Genomic DNA, 20,803 nt, shown 5'->3' on the forward strand with positions numbered 1-20,803 from the left:
TTGAAGTTTCCCCGGGAAGGAGTGTGAAAGGAAAACAGACTGTAGAGGATTGCATAGGGCGTGTGAAGTGATCTCTTTGATGAATTTTTGACGTAGAGAAGCTGTGAAAACTGGGATGACAGAGGGCCTGCTCTTTAAAATGGAGGAAAGCGTGCTCTGTTCGGCGTATGCCAGCCAGCTCGGTGTACCCGCCACCCGCTGCAGGAAAACTCCTAAGCACTGCAAAGCAATCAGCAAAGACTCCCGGAGGAAAGTAATGGTTTAATCACTGTAAGTGCACAGGAAATGTGAGCATGCACTTACCACGGGGTGGGCGCTGTAGAAATGCCCCACAGATTTTCTCTTAATATGTCCCTAGTAAAACATAATGAGTCTGCTCCATTCCACAACCCAAGCCCCATGGGGTTGCTTTTCGAATTGAAACCCAGGCAGCAGCTCTGGTCTTGAGAGCCTCTCTTCTCCCCTGCCTCCCGTGGATGACCACAGTCGCAAGCATCCAAGCCCCCCAGAGAAGGTTTTACAAAATGCTCCTCTCTGGGTATCTGTCCTGGACTCCGTCACAAGGGAATGCTTATAGAAAGGGCTCAAATTAACCTCTAGGATTCTGCTTACAAATCATTAGTCTAGATCAGCCCAATGCATTCATTTGCCAGCACAAACTCCCTAATTCCATGAGTGGAACAGAGGATGGAAACCCAGTGCATTGCTGAACTGGAAAAGGGAGCAGGAGAAGGAACAGAGGGTATTTTGGCTGGGGACAGACACTTTTATTTACATTCCCCATGGAGGAGTCTACAGGAGGTAGACTGTATCTGCTGAGCAGGTTCTGCTGCCACCATTGTCACTGGAAACTCATCAGCAGACCAAAGAGCCTGCTGTTGTGTATAGCACGTATCTCCTCGTGGTGAGGAGATGAACAATAAATATAACAAGGAAACTTAGATGTTGCCATCTAAGCTCAGAAGAAGGGGAAGAGGATTAAAGGGAGGCTGGTAAGAGAGCTGTGCTGCTAGGCAGGACTCCCCGGGGAGGTGACATTTGAGCAGAGAGAAATTTAAACCTACAGGAGAAAACAGGTGCCTGGTTTGGCTGACAGCATTAGGACGCCCTGGGCTTGAATCCGCACAAACCCTGGGCTCTAAGACAACCGTGTGCTCTAAGGAAACAAGAAAGGGAGGAGAGTATGGAGACCTGGATAGGTAACAGCAGCAAAGATGAATGGAACCGGGCTTGGGAAGGGATTTCCAGAGTAGCTGGTGGGTGGAAGACTCATGAGAAGTCAAGGGGCCGCTGAGCAGAGGAATGATGTCATCCAATAGCACGTTAAACAGATGAAGGGCTAAGAGCCAAAAAGAGAGGTCGCTCACTGCTCTTCCGGATTCATCCTGAAGTAGTTAATTTCTGTTGTGCATGACATTGATGGGCATTTATTACCTCGTTTATCCACATGGTCCTGGTGGTAATGTATCACTATCCCTATTCCACAGAGGTAGAATTTGACAGACAGAGAAATTAGGGTGACCTATCCAAGGCCATAGAGAATAAAAGATCAGAGCCATCTTTTGGCCCTGCACACAAGTTCTACAGTCTGTTAAATCCTGATGCAGCTGTCTCAGACTTGGGGAAGAGTCCCTCTTCCCCAAGCAAAGCCCAGTCTGGGACATAAACCAGTGTTTAGGGACAAAAAGGCCGGTGGTGCCACGCTCATATGACAGTTGTGCATGATGTCATAGCTGTGAACTTGGCCGTTGGCCAGCTCATCTCTGTCATGCCAGGCGGCAGGACTGGTGAATGTTACCCACATGTAGCCGCGGGGTGATGGCTTACAGGTCATCACAGAACTTTGACTATGTCCATGGTGTGTATGATCGAGAAGGTTCATGTAGGTGATAAAACATCCTTGGTTCAACCTCAGTGCACACAGATAACACATATGTACATATGATGCTGTGTGTGAAAATGTGGACAAGGAGGGCTACATGTCCGTGTGTGTGTGTGTGTGTGTGTGTGTGTGTTCGTATGTGTGAATCTTTGCCCACCTAAACAGGTGTACACAAGTATGTTGAGTGTTACATTTTGACTGATTGATCAGAAAAAAGTAGGTGTTCTGTGAGCCTACAAGTTTGATGTGTTATGTGAGCACTCAGAGGTTGGCTAAAACTATGAGAGAGGTTGGTTGAGGTCCAATGTTTTTGTCTAATTCTAGAGCTTTTTCTATGGAAGTCATAATAAAGACACTTCCATTCACTGCCCAGAAGCCACTCACCCCACCCCTCATCCCCCATAAAGGCCTGGAGTAGAAGAGTGGAATCTAATGGATACCAAAGGCCGTGTGAGGTTATGCAAAAGGCACAGCTGAAGTCTTAGCCATGGCTCCTTGGGCAGTTATCAGACCCCTCTTAACTCTGGTTTTCCATCGTCCAAATGACACCAGTGCGTAGTTATAGGTATTAACATAATGTATTAACCAGGCTGCGCTATTAAGAATATATTAGGCACAGAGCTCTTCTTAGGACAAGACTGGGAGGCAGGAACACTGCACAAACACAGGTCTTATCATTGGCCCGACCTGACCATTTCTGACGACATGAGCACAATTGAAAGAGGGTGAATTTTAGGTTCCTGAAGCTCTGGTGCTAAGCAGCAGGGTTCAGGGTGAGGCAGCCTCTGGAGCTGTCACTGGCTTGATGGCCCTGATTCACCCTATTAAGTCATCTTTGCTGGGCAGCCGGGCTTGAGTCTGCCAAGTAATGAAGAGGTATCTTTTGAGGGAATCTGGCGAGATAAGGTGAAGGCTCAGCTCTGTAACCCGTGCTGCTGCCATACCAGAACTGGAAGGCCACCTAGCTCCTGGGGCCCACATTAAACCAGACTTTGAGCTGGACAGCTGACTGCCTGGGCTTGCAAAGTAGAAGCAGAGAAGACAGCATGAGCCCTGGTCTTCTGAGGGCTAGGGTAGATTTTGAGAAGGGAGAAGGAAAGGTAGGTGAGAGTTGGTGGCTTACTCAACTTGCAAACCGACTTTCTGTTCTGAGTAAATCTCCCCAAAGCCTTCCAGGTGAGTATAAAGTGGGGGTTATACTCAGGTGACATATGGAAAGGGATTAATATGCCTTGAGCCTGTGGTAGCAATGATGAATAGGTCCATATGTCTAGAGCATGCACTGGTGCTTTCATTTGTAAGTGTGTGTGTGTGTGTGTGTGTGTGTGTGTGTGTGTGTGTATGTGTGTGTGTGTGTGTGTGTGTGCGCGCGCGCACGTGTGCACATAAACTCTATTGATTCCCCCATTGCTTTCCAGTCCCTCAGGAGCTAGGATTTATTTATGGATTCTGTGACAAGTAGCGGCTGCTCTATCATGTGCCTGGCCATGTCCTGCACTGGATGTGGAAATGAATTGGCCGCAGCAGTGGCTCTGGAAAACTCATTCGCGGGTAGGGAGCTGTGCAATGCATATAAACTCTAGCAATGCACCAGGAAAAAAACTGGATGCTGCAGGCAGTTAGTCATCAGAAGCGCCACTGAGAGCTCGCAGGTACGTGCTTCAGGTCGTCTCTTTAACAGCTGAGCAACTGGGGCTCAAAGAGGTCAGAGAAGCTGCTTGTGAATCCAAAGCCATCTCAGTAAGAAGACAACCTCTGAAGGCAGGTCTCACAAATCTATAGCCTACTGCTGTTCTTGGAACCATGCCTTCTGCTATGATTTTAGACAAGGCCTCTGTGAAATCTCTCTCCCCATGAATGAGTGGCCCCCCTCTCAGCATCCCATAACTGGAAACCCACAGCCACGCCATGGTGTGAGGCTGGTGTCTTAAAACCGAGCCCCAAACTCAGCATGCCATGAAGTCTCTACTTTAACAAAAACTGCAACATGTCCAGAGCTTGGAGACAGTTCTCTTCCGTCTCACAGAGCCTGAATGCCTGAATGAGAGAGGTCTGGCTGGCTGTGACAGCGAGCCTTGTCTCTAGGGTAGTCAGCAAATGGCTGGCAGCTGAGGCTGGTTGGTGGTTCCTTTCTTGATGGGTCTCTGCAGCAGCTGCTTGGACTTCCTCCCGGTGCTGGTTACCTGTCGTTGCGTTTTTTTTAAAAAAAGGACCAGAAAGCAAAATAGCTCACTCCTCTGCCAAGGAGAGCATGAATGGAGGATGTGTAGGAGTCTCTGACCACTGACTACTGCTGGAGCCGAGACCACTGGGAGCTGGACCATTCCCTCATTTTGGCAATGAAGTCATTGGGAATTCCCATGGGAAGGTACTGCTGAGGGTCTGAGAAAGACCTCAGACTCCAGCGGGTGGACAAGAGAGGAAAGGGGAGGGGGGGCTCCTTTAGAATCCACTCTTCCGGGAGCTAGCCAAGGAAGAAAGGAGAGTTGACTAGTATAGAAACCATGGGTTTGTGCTGAAGGTCAGTTCACAATATATCTCAATATATAAAATCTGAAGGTGGTGTGACCTTTAGGAGGTGGAACTTAATGGGAAATGATTGGGTCATGAGCTTTAAGAGATTAACGCCAGTCTCCAAGCAATAAATTAATTCCCACAAGAGCAGATTAAGTCCCACAAGGGTGGCCTGCCATAACTTCGCACGGCCTCTCTCAGCTCTCTTGTCCTCATACCATATGAGCTCTGTCACACACACACACACACACACACACACACACACATCTTGTGCCAGCTGCCATGTTTGGTACAATTAGGGAGACCCTCCCATAGCCACACTGGCTTGGACTTTCCAACTTCTAAAATCCTGAGCCTGGACTGTTTGTTTGTTTGTTTGTGATACATGCAGCATCAGGAAATTGATGACAATAACAGAAAACAGACTGAAGTGATTTCACATCCCTTACTAATTCCTTCCACCATGAGGAAATGGATGTAAAGTCCACAGCATTAGGAAGGACTGAACATTCATAAAGACTCTCTGTACGCAGGGAGCAGTGAGGTGGGGTGGACTGCCAAGGGACTCAGCAGGCATCTCCTCTCTACAGGAGCGGGGCTGAATGAGATGGGGCTAGGTTTCTTAGTGACAATCAAGAACTTTGGATTGGAACGTTTAGGTGTTTCACTTAAGAAAGTAGAGTTGACTTTTGACACAGAGTCTTGCTCTGCAGCTCATCTGTCCAGGAAGTCACCGCTTACCTCATCTCTAAGCAGTGGTTTTTCTACCCATGAGTCATTGGGTCATGACCCCTTTGGGCGTCGCATATCAGATATTTACACTGCCATCTGTAACAGTAGAAAATAATTTTAAAGATGGGGTCACTGCAACACGAGGAACTGTATCAAGGGTCACAGCATTAGGAAGGTGGAGAACCACCAGTCTGGGGTGTTCAGATTGCAGGTGTAAAACTCCCAAATTGCTTTTGTTTTTGTTTCTGCCCCATGGAGGAAACTCCCCTTCCCCAAATTAAAGCTAGTAAGCAGCTCTGATGCATAAACAGAGCATATCATACTTTCATGCAACAGAAGGCTTATGATCTTCCTTCTCCACTTTGCTCTTAAGTTTGATGTTCCAGGAGTGGCTGATGGGTTGCCAGGAGACCAGCCTCCTCCTCATGAGGACATGATAAGCTGCAGGGTACTCTCAAGAAAGTCTGTCTAAAGGGGACAGGCAGATGCCTTCTACCCAATACTCTGTCAGCCATCTTTCCTGGTGGCCAGAGTAGGAAGATCTGAGGTTACCTCAAAGGAAAGTGAGAAAGCATCAGGGGCTCCAGGTAGAGATGCCAGGCCCTGGAGCAGAGACTAGTGATATTAGCTGTAGTCATCAGAAGAGTCTGGCCCTACACGGGGCTTAACTTCCTCTCGTGGTGATTTCCCATCTAGAGTCAAATCCCTACCACTCAGTGAAACAATTCGGGGACAGGAGCCTCGTTTACAACTATCATTGCATCCCAAACAATGCATCCCAGAGTGAGCGATGGATGCATGCAGGTGTCCAACTTCATTCAACTCAGGTAGTTTCTGCCACACATCCCAGGAATTCTCAGGCCCAGCTCCCAGGGACTCTCAAGCCTTGAGCCCATCTCCCTAGTTTCTCCCATCCAACTATCCTACCCCTAGGTTTCTCATTGTCCCATTTTCTGGCCCCTGCACTCCTCCAGCTCAGTGATGAGCCATCTGGTCTCTGCAAAAGCAATCTAGCAGGAGGAAGCAGGGAATACGGCATCTCCTCCTACAGCTGGGAAGGAGGTTAATACTCAAGTGACCTGGGGTTGTGGGTAGATGGAGGATTTAATGATGAAATGGCTTAATAGCCTCTGGAAAAGAGTAAGAAGGGAGAAGGGGGGAACACAGATTTTTGTCTTTTTCTCTTTTAAAGTCAGTTCTCCTCGGATGCAGCTATATACAACGAAATCCACTCACTCTAAGGGCATGAGCTGATATGCCCCGACAGACATCTGCCGCTGTGTAACTGCTGTCATTATCAAGATGTAGAGCATTTCCATAGCCCCAGATAACCTGTGTTCCTTCTGTGTCAGGAATTTCCTGTGTCTGGCAGAAACAGACCCTCTGCCTTTTCTAGACTGGCCTTGGTTTACTGGAACATGTTGGAAATCCATCCATATTGGCGCGTGTCGGCTGGTTCTCCCCTACACAGCATGTATTCTGCCATACAGATATATTACAACTTGGTTGACCCTTTAGCAGATAAATCGGCATCCAAACTGTTCCTTTTTCTCCCCTACTATGTGTCTCTGCTGCTATGAATAGTTTTGTGACCCTATGTGTTTTTATCTTGAGTAAAAACAGTTGTGGGGGCATATGGCAAGAGTGTATGTGACTTCATAGGAGACTGCCAGACTGCCTTTTTGCCTTCCCACCAGAAGTGTGGAACTTCCAGGAACTGCGCAACCATGCCGACACTTGGCACCGTGGTCAGGAATGAAGGGCCCACCTACATGGCCTTTCCCCTCATGATGTGCCTTTCTATTTACTTGCTGTACTTGTTTCTCTTAAAAGCCCTCCAAGGCCAGATGTTGCTGTTGGCCTGGTAAAATCATTTGAGAACAAATAAGTGGCTCATGAATGCATAGGGATGTGGGGACTTACAAATGCCTGGTGGCTGTACCACAAGCCAGCAGGAATAGGATGACGGCAAGACCTTGGGTCAGGAAGAAATGCTATTTGGATTCAAAGGCATATGGACTATACTCAGGAACATGGACCCTTCACATGGACAGGCTGGAGTGATCTGACCTAAAACAGCCTTGGGCTGGTACCCCAAGAAACCCCAGGATCAAACCTGCTATTCCTTTCTTCCTGTCTCTTGGGTTCCCTCACAGCCTCTGGAATGCAGTTCCTTCAGGTGGAGATGGTTCTCCAGAAGGGTGGGAAGCGAAGTAGGAAGAGAGAAAAAGGAGAGAGAAGCTGTGTCCTGTTGATTAGGGAACCAGGTACAGACCCTAGGACAATGTCAGGGTAAGCATCAGACCTGAACAGACAAGATCACGTGAGGCTGTAATTCCTAAGCCTACTCATGGTTTCCTTCTCAGGCACAACTACAACGGAGCCTTAGCCTTTGCCAATGTACTGAGAGCCAGGCTTGTGCCAGGCACAGATTTCAATTTCTCAAAAGGGCCAAGGACACGATCTCTTTACCAGCCTGTTGAGCTGCTGTTGTACCTACGATATCGCCAGCCTTGTGACTGTATTCGCCACTTTTCCTGTTGCCCTGACCCAATACTGATGCAATCTACTTATGGGAGGAAGTGTTTATTTTGACTTATGTTTTCAGTGAAGGAGGGGTCGGTCCATCACTCAGGTGGGAGGATGCAGTGGTTAGGTCGGCTGGGTTAGTGTCAGCAGGAGTGTGTGGTAGGGCTCCTCACATGACAGGCAGACCAGGAAGCAGGAATCTCTGGTTTGAACCAGAACTGAGTAGACTCTTCTTCACAGGCTGGACTTCATGTCTAAAGGGTCTACAGACTTCCCAAACACGATGGTTACTAGCTAGGGAAGCAAATGATCAAGCACATGGCCCTGGGGGATTTTATGCTGTGATAAGTTTGGGCAAGTCTATTACCCCTTTCTGGTTGTAGGAAAGGGGCTGTAGTTGCACACCATGAAGAGTCAAGGAAAGGAAACATGTGTAAACTTGACACACCACTGGCAATTCACAAACACAAGATGCCTCTGTTTCTTTCTCTACTGAGGGAGTTCTGTTGGGGGATAGGGGTTTTGTAAAGATGAACAATCGTATGTGTAACAAACCGTTTAGGAGCAGCATAAAGTGATAAGACACGGTTGCTGGTGTTTTCTTCCACTTTGAACCATCGTGTCTGTTGTCTGACACTTATTAGTTAGTTACCTACCGTCCATCCTGATCACTCAGACCTGTGCTCTCCTGGCTTTTCCACTGATGTTCCTTGCGTGGTCCAGGCACTCTGTGTCAGTGGGAACTGGGGCTTGCAAGGTTGTCATTCCTGAAATGCCATCCCTTGGCTGGGCAATGGGCTGCTTGTCTGCCTTTGTGCTTGATGGCCCTGCCAGGAAAGCTAAGCCTCCTATGGACATAGCAAAGGCTGATGGGCTGGGATTGGAAGTAGGGGAGGCTTTGCCTGCATACTCGGTTTACAGGTCTCACCTCCCTCCATTGCTGGGACACTGCACTCCCCACTGCTTCCTGCAAGACTCCTTCCTCCGACTCCCTTTTCAAGCCTGGAAGTTCTGCATATTATTACAATGCCTTTTGGTTCCAGACAGTTTTCTATAAAGTTTCTGATTTGTCCCAGAAAGCCAAAGCTGAAGGTGAAAGGGGCGGGGGGGGGTGCTGGAAGACTGGTCATAGGACAATTCTAGAGACAATGATTCTACATCCTGGGTCTCGGTTCTCATCTGTGGACAAATGGTTAGAGCCAGATATTTAGTTTTCCTCCTCCTCCTTCTCACTATTATTACTGGTTCTCCCCATCCCTCTCTCTGTAGGGGGTACGTGTTCACATGTGCATGTCCCCATGCACGTGGAAGTCAGAGTTGACATTGGATATCTTCCTCCATGGATTCCCTTTTGGTTTTTTGTGGGTGGTTAGAAGCAGGTTTGTTGGGGGTAGATTGGAAGCAGATTCTGATTGAACATTGGCTGGAAAGCTTTTGGGGATCCTCCTATCTCTGTGTCCCGGCAGCTGGGAACCTGAACTCAGGTCCTCGTGTTTGGGTGACAAGCACCTAACTCCTGAGCCACCCTCCCAGCCCCAATTATGTCTTTTTAACTTATTCTTTGTCCATATTAGACATTGAATTCATGCCCTTAGGCATGCTTTGTTCTCTCACTGAGCAATGCCTTTACCCCTTGCCCTTTTATAATGCCATATTAGTTGAATAACAAATTAACAAATCTAGAGTCATGGGCTGTATCTTAACCTATAGTTGACAATCTTTTAAACTAGAAAATTAAAGACAAAACCCATATGGGACTCTTGAAGTGACATCTGTATTCATGTTGGTTTCTGACAACCTCTGTTTCCATCTAAGTATACATTTAGTTTTAATGTATTTACAGTAGTAACATAAACATAAATTTATAGTTGATTTTTTTGGTCACTGTCACACCAAGCATTGCTTTTTCTCTTGTACTTCTGAACTCCCCCTCCTCTTCTTTTATCAGCTTCATCTACTACAGGAACCAAAGTTAACATCTTTTGTCTGCACATAAAACATGGAGTGCACACATGTAGAATTCACATTTGGGGATGTCCTAGTTTGCATTCTGTTGCTGTGATAACCACCATGACCAAAGGCAACTTGAGAAAGAAAGGGTTTACTTGGCTACACTTCAATATAACAGTTCAACACTGGGGGAAGTCAGAGCAGGAACTCAAAAAGGAGCCTGGAAGCAGGAGCAAGGCAGTGCCATGCACTGGTTTGCATCTTGTGGCTTACTCAGCTTGCGTTTTTATACAACCCAGGACCATCTGCCCAAGAGTGATGCTGCCCCCAGTAGCCTGGACCCTCCCACGTCAATGATTAACCAAGAAAATGCCTCAAACAGACTTCCCTACAGGTCAAGCATTTTCTCAATTGAGGTTTCCAGATTTCCCCTGATTTTCCAATTTAGCCCTAAGCATGGACATCTATTCACAGATAAAGTGATGGTGTTTTTGGACAGGCATGTAATTACAAGGTATGGATGAAGGTTCCACAGGTATATCACCCATTCCTTGCTGCCTGGAGAATTGTTCCTAGCTGTTCTTTCTTCCCACAAAGTAATGCTCCCTTAAACATTTGGAATAAATACCTTTTTGAGAAATATTTGAATCCTTGCAAGTATAAAATCCCAGAAGTGGTATTTCTGGATGGGAAGACATGTCCTTTCTAATCCCCCCAAGCAGCTTTAAGAATTCAGGCAGAGCAGAGAGCCCCCATCTCCTTCAGCCTTATAACACTGGGAGTTAGCAATCTTGTTAATGTCTGCTCATCTGATGGATGGGCTAAGGTACCTCAGTGCTAGCTTAATTTGCATTTTTGCCAGTTACAAAGCTATGTGGAACATCTCTCCATTTATCTATTGGCTCCTTAGATTTTCTCTTCTTCCAAGAACTATTTCCATACCTTTCTCCCCTGGCTTTGTTTTTCCCTTGTGGATGCATTGGAGCTCAGTGTAAGAAGACTATTAACTTGACAGAATAACCGAGAGAAGAAACTTAAGGCACAAGACTCTCATCTTAGCAGTTTTAGAAGTCACAGTTCAGCATGGCAGGGAAGACATGGGGACTGGAGCAGCCTAGACCTTGGTGGTGGGAATCACAGTCTGTGGTAGTGTATAGATTTGCAGCGTGGCTTTATTCATATGCGAGAAGCTCAGGCAGCAAAAGACAGGACCAGAAAGAGCTCCCAGGTACCCACTTCTGTCAGCAATGCCTCTTATCCTAAAGGCTCAACATCCTTCCCAAACAGCAGCAACAGTGAGACCAAGTGTTCAAATATGGGAAATATCAGACTCAAGTCTTAACACCTTCTGTTCACCTTCCCAGTCTATTGTCTTTGACTTGTAATAGCATTGGCTTATGACAATAGGGTTTTACTACATAGGGTTAGCTAGCTTTGAACAAGTCATATGGCTCAGGCCAGCCTCAAACTGATCCATCTATCTTAGCTTCTGACATACTCCAATGCCAGCCCCCCCCCCCATAGCATCTCTGTCTTCTGTTTTGTTCAAAAAACCTCTCCAACTCATACACTATAGTTCTGTTTCCTTCTGAGTCTTTCTTGTTTGAACATGTACTCTCTGTGTGGTTATGTTTATTTATTTAAGGTAGGCCCCATTATTCCCTTCTTCCATGGATATAGCTGAAGGTTGTGTCCTGTATAGATCTCTGATCTCAGACCTTGGGGACTTTTACGAGGTGCCTGGGTGGCAGATTCCAAAATTGGGTCTGAGGGGGGAGCTAGGGTCTGCTTCTCTGTTCCCTGAAGACATAACTGTCCCTCTTCGTTGTTCTACAAAATGTGCTTTAAGTAAAGTGTTGGTTTGGACAAGGTACTCTGGAGCAAAAGGAGGTCTGAACCCTCTTTTAGATGACACCGGATCCATCTAGACTTAAGAAAGGAGTGTTGACAACAGGACAAGGTAACTTGACCAACAAGTGTAGTATTAGCTCCAAGTTGGCTCAAAGCAGGTACCAGAGTCACAGTGTGTTAGCCAGGAGGGGACAGTGGCAGCCTGCAGTTTATATAGGGACCTGGTGCTTGTACACCCGTCAGACCACATGATCAGAGTCTCTGGGGTGCAGAACCTAGGTACTGGTATATTTAAAACTCTGCTGGCTCTAATAGTCTGCTAGGGTTGAGAATCACTTTCCCCAGTTCAACTTCCTGATCTCAGTAAAAGTGCAAGTTGTCTCAATAGAGGAGGCCGATGGAGGCCCACAGAAGTGAAACGTGAACACAGCTGGTCATCCAGAGTTCCAGTGAGAACCCACACTTCTACCCTCTCGCCTCCACCAAGCATCTTGCTGACATCTCTCACCAAGCAGCACACCCCAAACTTCTAGGAGGCAACATGGAACGCATTCATTCGGTGGGCTTCTACAGTGGTTTACAGATGCCAAGTCCTCATGTTTAGACCTTGTTACAGAACTTCTGAGGAACAGAATCATAGGAACTAGAATAAAAGAGGGCTCCGTGAACACTCTCGGGTGAGAGCCTCCTGTAGCAGTGCACACGGCAGTATAAGAGCAGGAGACCAGAGAGACTGTGCTAAGGGCCTCGTGATTGAATCGGCCCAGGAATGATTGGGGAAACTTGGATGAAAAGACAATGTGTTCTGTACACTCTTCCAGAGTGTATGGGGTGGGGTGAGGGAGGGGGTGATTCAGGTAAAGATGCTGAGGGGGGAAGATGCTGAGGGGTCTTTCGAGCTGTGCTTCGCCCGCCTTACACTCTGACTTTCTCCCCGTCTCTGCCTACAGGAATGAGACCGTGCTGCACCAATTCTGCTGCCCCGCCGCTGACACCGAGCAGAAGCCTGCCTGCTCCGACCTGGCTTCCCAAAGGTGCGAACTGGACCTTCCTCTGCTCCCTGCCACCCTCCTTTCTGTCTGAGCTCAGCCTCCAACACTAGCTGCTTTGGCCTCCTGTTAGTCTTGTGTGGTCTGTTCGCTGCTTTTCTCTGCCTTCCCATCCTCCCATTTCTCTTTCCTTCCTCTGGGCCTACGTGAGCGATTCCTTCTCTTCGAGGTCATTATACCCCATTGCTCTACCCCCAGCCATGTTCCTTCCTTCTGATCAGCTTGTGAAAATTATGGATTCGGCAAACAAGAGGAATGATTTTGACCGGGTGGCTGGACTCAGTAGGTGTTCAACCCATGCACTCTGCCTGGCCTTCCTGTGGCAGATTCAGTTTTCCTACCGATCTTTCTCCTTCCAAAAAGGGGCCAAGGAGACTGACTTTAATTGTAAGGATTTCTCAACCCTCGCTGGGCTGGCTGACAACCTGGAGAGGAAGGGCAGTGGAGACACAGCCGGGCTTGGTGTCACTGCCCTGTGCTGTCCTCATTCTGTCTAGGCCAATCACACTCCCTCTTGTCTCAGTCACCTTTGCTTGTGGTTGTCAGGCTTTCACCACACCCCGTCTGTGCGTCTCTCCCTCCCTGCCTTTTATCGGCCCTCCTCTTCCTCCTCTTCCTCCTCTTCCCTCCTCACCCACACTGTCATCACACCTGTCCTTCATCTTCTTGAAGTCTCTGCCAATCTCTCACGTTTCTCTCTCCTTCACTCCACATGTATCCCAGCCCCATCTCGAATCTCCAGACGTGGAAATTACATTAATTCTTTAAGATCCCTGGCCCTTAGTTCCCTCATCGGTATAGTAAGTAGGGGGCTGGGTCTGTCTGGAGAGTAGTGTTTACATGTAACGTCACTGATCTCCGAGTAGCTCCATGAGGCAGAGCACAGGTGGAGAGGGAGAGGATGATTCATGGACAGTCCACAGTCATAGGTAGTCAGTACCAACACCTGGGCTGGAACTTGGGATCTTGAACTCTCAGTACTTATAGTTTTCATATTTGAGATTTCATGATTCTATACTTGTGTCCCTTTTACTCCTTAGAAAACAACAATATATATATCACATACATACACATGTACCACACACACACACACACACACACACACACACACACACACACACCAAAAGGCATTGCTACTCAGATGTCCTTAAGAGGAGTAATAGAAAAAGACAAGACTCTGAGGCAGATACTAGGGCCAAACAGAGGGACACATAGTCTGGGTTCTTAAATCCAAGACTTAGGGAGAGGTGGGGGTTCCCTGAAGCTGGCCAGGATGGAGAAGGAGAAACAAAATGGAAGGGCTAAGTGTGTTCCATTTCGCATGGTCTCTCCCAAGTTTGGGACATAAGACACACAAGGCTTTCTTGGTCCCTTGAGAAGTCCTTTGCTTCCATCCAGAAGGACATAGGGATAAGACCAAAGTGGAAACAGCTCATCAGGAAGTGAGAAAGAAGAGCAATGGAAGACACAGAGGAAGGGAGGAGAGGAAAGAGGAGAGGAGTTCTACGGGATTTGGAGTAGGGGACAGGTGACACCACAGGATGAGAGGGCACTGGCTCCTTCCTTTGGATGGTCACTGTTAGTTGGCAGAGGAGAAGTGGCCTCCTGCCCAAGCCTCAATGCCATCTTCAGTGGACATTGTGCCGCTACTATCTAAGCACAAGACTCCCTTGGGAAGGGTGAACAGGGATGCTAAGGCCCAGGTGGGGCAGACTCTTTCTCATCTTCCAACCTCATGGTCTTCTGCGTCCTGCTGCAAGGCTCCCCTGGACCCACCGTGTCCAACAGTATCAGGAAGGAGTGCAGTGCCCTGTAAGGTGAAGGTTTTCAAGGCTCGGAATGGATGGTAGGAAAACCCTTCCCTTCCAAAGGTTTGTGTGTCTCTGCTAGAAGTTCAGGCAGTAGGCTTCGAGACTGGAAGTGCTGGAGGAGGAAGAATGAGAAGTCAGATACTCCCAGGAATGTTTCAGGAGGACCTCTCAGGCTCCTTCATGGACCAGGGCATCATTTTTTTGCATGAGACAGGCAGACATCCCAGCTCAGTGCCCTGTCTCCAGATTTCAGCTATGGTCCTGTGTGTCTGGTTTATAGTTTCCTACAGTCTGTTTTATCTATTGGTCTGATGCCAGCTTCTTGGATACTTTAGGAGGACAGCTCAACAACTCATGTGTCTGTTGGTTTCTGGGAAAACTCTAAAATAAGACAAATTTTCTCCCACTAGAATCCCAACATCTGCTCCTGAGCCTTACATGGCCTTTTGTCCCTTTCCTTGGACCAGGCATCCCAACTCCAGGGACAATAGACTAAAGTTCCAGAAAGCTCATTAAGAAGACCATGTCAAAACCAAAGACTAGACTAAGAAGCTGGTACAGCTATGCCAGAGCCTCCGGACCACCCTTAAACTCCTTTCCATGGCCAGACTGGTTTCCTACCTTCTCTGTCAGTCTCCAGACAGAGGATGTCTGCAGATAAACTTAACTGGTCTCAACAGAAGACTTTGAGTGACAAAGAATCCAAAACCAGTCAGTAAGCTCTTTTATCTAATTCTGAAAGTTCCTTCTCTTCTTTTCTCTGCGTTCCAGCTGAGGTCAAGGTCAACACAAGTTCGTAGCATATCATTCTCCTATTGCAGGGCTGAGTTAGGGACCTACCTGTTTCTTAATCCTTGGACTCTTAGGGGACGCAGGAGCTTACCTATCTATTCAATTGTGTTATCTTGAGGCCAACACTGTAGACAGAAAGTCACGGGGTTCTAGAGGGACCCACATTGGCTCCCAAAGAAGCAGAGAAGCCCAGTCATAGGGAAGAGAGGAGAGCCTCCCAGGGTCCCCAGCTGGTAGCTGTGTCAGGAATGACTCTCTCTAGACCTAGAGCCTGCCAGTGAGTGCTGTCTGTTGGGGAAGGAAGAGCTGAAAATGAGTACATCTGAAAGCTTGTCTGTGAGGAGGGACGGGGACAGGCACCAAGGAGCCAGGTGCAAAGGAGCTGTTGTGGACTGGCAGAGGGTGCGGAAGCAAGATGAAGTGGCAATGGTGCAGTGGGAGCCAATAAGACTGACTCCCACGCAGTTTGGGCAAATGGCCTATGCCTGCTAGCCAGGAAAGCGAACCCTCAAGTGGGAGCTTGGGGAGCTAGAGGAGCCTCACTCTGGATCATCATCTCATTGCATCCCTTTGACCAGGCAGGAAACAGCAGCTACGAGCCAGCTTCTCCCTCTCTCCCCAACACTGGCTGGGGACCTGGTGCTGGCCCCCTTCCTTCCTCCCTTCCCCCTCACTACTCTGAAAACAGGGCTGTGCTCTGGGAGCTGAATAAGCTCGTAATTGCAGCTACCAGTGACATTCAGAACAATGGATGACCCAAGAGCAGGCCAGCCGCCTCTCAGCAGCTCTCAGAATGGCAGCCCACTTCTCTCTGTGGGTGGTAATGGGACTGAGGTGAGGACGGTTGGCTTCCATTAGAGTAATGGGAAGTGGGTGGCAGGGCTGGCTTGGGGCACAGGAAACCCAGCAGGAGGAAGAGGAATCCACAGCTGGAAAGCCTGGGGCCCCAGCATCCAGAAGAGCATTCTCCCTTGGTGCCTGCTCCATCTCACCCCTTTTCTAAGCAGTCATGCCAGCAAACTCACGTCTGCAAGACAGATACGATTTCTAAGTGCAAGAAAGAACTCGTAGTAAAAGGACTATGGCCAGTGAAATCTGATAGCAGAGCCAGGTCCAACTCCAAGGCCTAACCTCACTGGATGCTGATACTGGATGTCCCCCCCCCACACACACACACCTCTAGAGCTCAAGGAAAATCCATATAGCCATTTTATTTTATCTTAATTCACGTATATTTCCTTTTGAAAGTCCAGTGAGTTGCAGAGATAAAAGGAGAAATGTGAATGCCCTCCAATCATACAGCATTAATTACCAATATTATCCGAGTGAACAACCTTCTACTATTTTGTTTCTCTTGTCTTGGGTTTTACATTTTCCCACTTTTAGAAGGAGAAGGAGGAAGAGGAGGAGGAAGAGGAAAGGAAGGAAAGAAGAAAGACAGTGTAGCCTGCATTCCCCTCTGGTATGCAGCATTATAGTTTTTCCAGGGCCTCCAGTCCTAACCAGGCTTTCCTGGTCCTACCATACTTGCCTTGGGTAATAACTTACATGCCTCTTACCTGGTAACCAGCTGACCATCGAAGCCTACCAAACAGGTCTTAGAGATCTTCAGGATGCTGAACCAACTTAGTACCCTCAAGGCAGGATCCTTCTGGGAGGACTATCAGGCAAGAGATCCTGCATTGGCCCGGGGAAACCCCTAATTCATCCACCTCCAGCCTTTACCCAGCTGGCTGTAATGGGCCTGAAACAGATCAATGGACCAGCTTGTGTTTACTAGACAATTACAGTTTTCACATGTCTGTTCCTATAGTCGCTGGAGGCCCAGAGGCTGCCTGAAACCTCACCCACTGATTTAGACCAGCCAAGGGGGTCATCCAGGCCACACTGCTGGGGGCATCTTCCCATGATATCCTTCAAGATACCTGGGGCAACCCCTTAGCCTGCCAGACCCCTGGCCCTGGAGACTCAGTGTCCTCACACCAGGAAGGCAATGTGTGGCAGAAGAGACAAAAAGGATCTTCAGAGATCCTGCAGTGTCCTGCCCTGATGCAGCACAGCTGACCTCAGGTGGAAACTTAAACCTCCCATATATAAAATATGGGACAGAGAAAGGGGGGATTAAACAGGGAAGTCTAGCCTTGCTCCTCACTGGGAATTCTAAGTATCCTAGAGACAGCATCCATCTGGGTCTGGAGCCGTGTAATGGAGCAAGGAGCACCCAGAGGGGTTTGGTACCCTTCAAAAGCAAGGGAGTAGTGAAGTGCTCACCAGTAGAAGATGGATGCAGGGAGAGTTCATGACAGTCCCATGTGGAGCAGGTGACAGTGACAGCTCGAGTCATTCAGATTCAAGCTCAAACCTAGGCATGCTGCTTACAAACTTAACCTCGATTAAGTGACTTAATGGCTCTCATCTTCACCAGTGTGAGGAAGGGACAGCAAAAACTCTCACCTTTGGGATGTTTGGGGAGCATTAAATATGATGACTAGTTGGGAAGGTGCCTGGCATGTCCTAAGAACTCAGTGGGTGCTAACTTCTTGAAAGCTGGACTTTCTAGAAATAGCTTGATGGTATTTACCTAGAACACACAAGACCCTCACTTCTACTCCAACATACACACACACACACACACACACACACACACACACACACACACACACACTCAAGGCGTAGGAGAACATGATTTTGAGAAGTGTTTATATCAATAGCCAAGGGTGGACGAGTGGAAGACAACTTACAGTATGAAGGTGTATTTTGGCTGAGTTTCAAAGGCTACAGTCAATGGTCATGTGGTCCCATTGTTTCTGGGCCCCTGGGAGTAACACATATCATAGAGGGAACATGTGAGGGTGGAAGTTTCTTACTTCATGGAAGCCAGGAAGGAGAGGAAATGGAAGGAGAGATGGGCTCACGGGGAAGAAAGAGAACACAGAAGAGAAAGGGTTGGGGTATCACTATCCTGCTAAAGAGCACACCCCAGTGCCCTGACTTCCTCCCACCAGACCACACTTCTAAATGTTCCTCTGCTTCCTAGCAGAGCCACAGGTTAGGAATCGACACATGGTTTGGGGTAATACTTCGGGTCCAAATTCTAACAGTAACTGCTGGGCCCCTCAGAGAGAGGTCCTTTTTTTTAGGTATGGGAGGTGACGGGCTCGCCAGGAGGGACCCTCATTTAAAGAGGTCTGTCCTCATCTGTGACAAATACAGTACTGGCTGAAAAGAGCCTGATATTCAGGACAGAGATCATAAAAGGATTGTCTCAGATGAATGCCACGCAACTAGAGCAACAGATTTGGGGGATTTTCTAGACATCAGGCAGGAGATGGAGAGGTTAAACCAGACCTGGGATGTCACCATGGAGGTTATGATGACACAGAGAGCCAAGCATTATATCAGAAAGGTCTCCTTGCCAGCCCAGAGCTTGCCTGTCTGCTCCTTGGAGAGGAGAAATTAATTTAATCTTGGAAGTGAAGGGTTTATGGCTCAGTCCTGCCCTGCAGCTGCCGAGCAAGCTGGGTTCTCTGAGGCGTCCTCCCAAAGTCAATACGTAGTGGAGAGGCTCTGGACACTGCGGCAGGCTGGCATTCCTTCCAGCCAGGACTGCGGGGAAATAGGGGAGGCGGCATGATACTGTAGATACTGTTGTTTCCTACTGGAGCAAGGAAAACCAGGCAGGGCTCTAGAAAACCAAGGGGCTCCAGGGATGCAGTAAGGAATCTTGCTCCATCTCCACAGTTACTGAGAGAGTTCGAAGCAACACTTACTCTAAGGGTGATGCTGCTGTTCCCAGCTCTGAGTCCTGCAGCGATTACATTTCAAAATGGCCACAGTGACCGATAGAAACACTTCCAGTTTCCAAAGGTTTCAGTGGAGGGGATGGCATAGAACAACTGAACAACTTCATGGTAGTGGGAGCCTGTGGTTGGGCTTGACTATGGGATTATGGAAGGCTGGGAAGCAGAGAAAGAGGCAGGAAGCAGTGGCTGGGTTTAGCCTCCAAAATCCTGCTCCTGGTGACTCTCTTCTGCAGCCTGGCCTGATCTCCTGGTATCCAGAGCCTCCTGTCTTGGTTACTTTGCTCTCCTCACAAAGAACCCTGACAAAAGCAACTTAAGGAAGACATTTGGCTCATAATTTGAGGTTAAGGTCTGCCATGGCGGCAGCCATATTGGGGCCACAGTTGAGGAACAGAGAAAGAGGAATGCGTGTTTGGCTCCCTTTCTCCATTTTGTACGGTCTTGAACTCCAGCCCAGAGAACAGTGAACAGATCTTCCCACCTCAGTTGTTCTAACAAAATGATCTCCAACCATCCTGCCCAGAAGTCCCATCTCCCAGGTGACTCTAGAGCTCACTACATTGATGACTGAGATTAACCGACCACCAGCCGAGGGCTGAGACCTTAAACCATGGGTCTGGGAGTCACTGATAAATCAAACCAAATCAGGTACCAGGCTACAGTTTTCAGCAAGCCCCTTCTCCATGTCTTCCTGAGGAAAGGCCTTCCCGTGGCATGTGGGTTGTACTAAGCCCATGAGTAGTTTTCTTCTTTAGAACTAGCTCAGGGCAAAGACAAAGAATCAAGGTGGGTGGCCAGGGTTGGAACAACGATGGGACTCTACAGGTGGCAAGACACAACCCTGCCCTGTCCCATGGATGAGTCACATGCACAAGGTTTGGGCAGTCACTCTAACAAGCCATGCAAGGGTTCCCTGTGGATGGACAATTGATTCTTCAATTGCTGGGGTTACACACAGCACATGTGCAGCTGGAAATCTTAAGAGCAGCCTGTGCCGACTGTGACATTACATAAGGGTGTATGTATGTTCAGGGAAGCTTCTGGAGGCTCATCATCAGGCTGGGGGAGACAAGGGTGTCGGAAGACTGGGGCTTCCTGAGGACTGGCTAACAGATGAAGCAAGGTTCACCGTGCTCCTCGGCTGTCTAGCAGGAGAAATAGTAGCTTGTGAAACTGTGTTGTGCGGTGGCAAAGGGCAGCAAAGGGTCTCAGAACTCAATTTTAATGGCAGATCTCCACCGTGCTTGTGGGAACATGATGTACTTGGCGCCATGAAGATTTGATATATGAGAAAATTAGGTTTGGGCTGGGGTCTAGGAGAGGCATTGTCCATAGGAGATTTTGAGACAAGCCACCTGGTGTGTCATGGGACCTGGCAGATGGGGGATGGCTCTCCTTGCATGGAGAAAGCAGGGACCGGTGCAGAAAGCAAGGCCAGCCATCTATGGCCACCTCCATGACCTTGGCATGATAGGGCAAGGGCTGGGGCTCAAACAAGAAATGACTCTCACTTTGACAGGAAGCCCTGGAGAAAAAGCAAACTCAACAGTCTCTCATAAGGCAGCTGTGCGGCCAAAGCTTCCATGAAACCAGCAGGAAAAGCAATTAACATCTCTACTAGGGCCCTAGGGAGCTGGTGGAGCAGGGCTGGCACCACCAGAGAAACTGTGGCTCGAAATGGAGGAACCCCCTCTCCCCCAGGGCTTCTATGCAGATCTGGCTTCCAGATTGGGTCATGGCGGTCAAGAAGCTGTGGGCTAGGGAGGCTTATGTTAAATGCTCGCAGGAAGGCATGGGAGGCTTATGTTAAATGCTCGCAGGAAGGCATGGGAGGCTTCTGCACAGGGATCTGGGGTGGGCTAAGGGTCGTAAGCAAGAGTGGAGGTGGGA

At 48.3% G+C, this 20,803-nt stretch overlaps 1 protein-coding gene across 2 annotated transcripts in view; it reads left to right on the forward strand.

The window, feature by feature from the left end:
- IQSEC3 (IQ motif and Sec7 domain ArfGEF 3) overlaps positions 1-20,803 on the forward strand; it is a gene marked incomplete at both ends in the record, with an annotated part of 91,354 nt that overhangs the window by 14,979 nt on the left and 55,572 nt on the right. For both annotated transcript variants that reach the window (XM_080913662.1, XM_080913663.1), the window contains one exon: positions 12,409-12,492. In XM_080913662.1, coding sequence (XP_080769788.1) covers positions 12,409-12,492 — 84 coding nt within the window. The remainder of the gene's footprint in view (positions 1-12,408; positions 12,493-20,803) is intronic.

The sequence above is a fragment of the Micromys minutus genome (genome assembly GCF_963924665.1).
Source record: "Micromys minutus genome assembly, chromosome: 3".
NCBI classification, from domain to species: domain Eukaryota; kingdom Metazoa; phylum Chordata; class Mammalia; order Rodentia; family Muridae; genus Micromys; species Micromys minutus.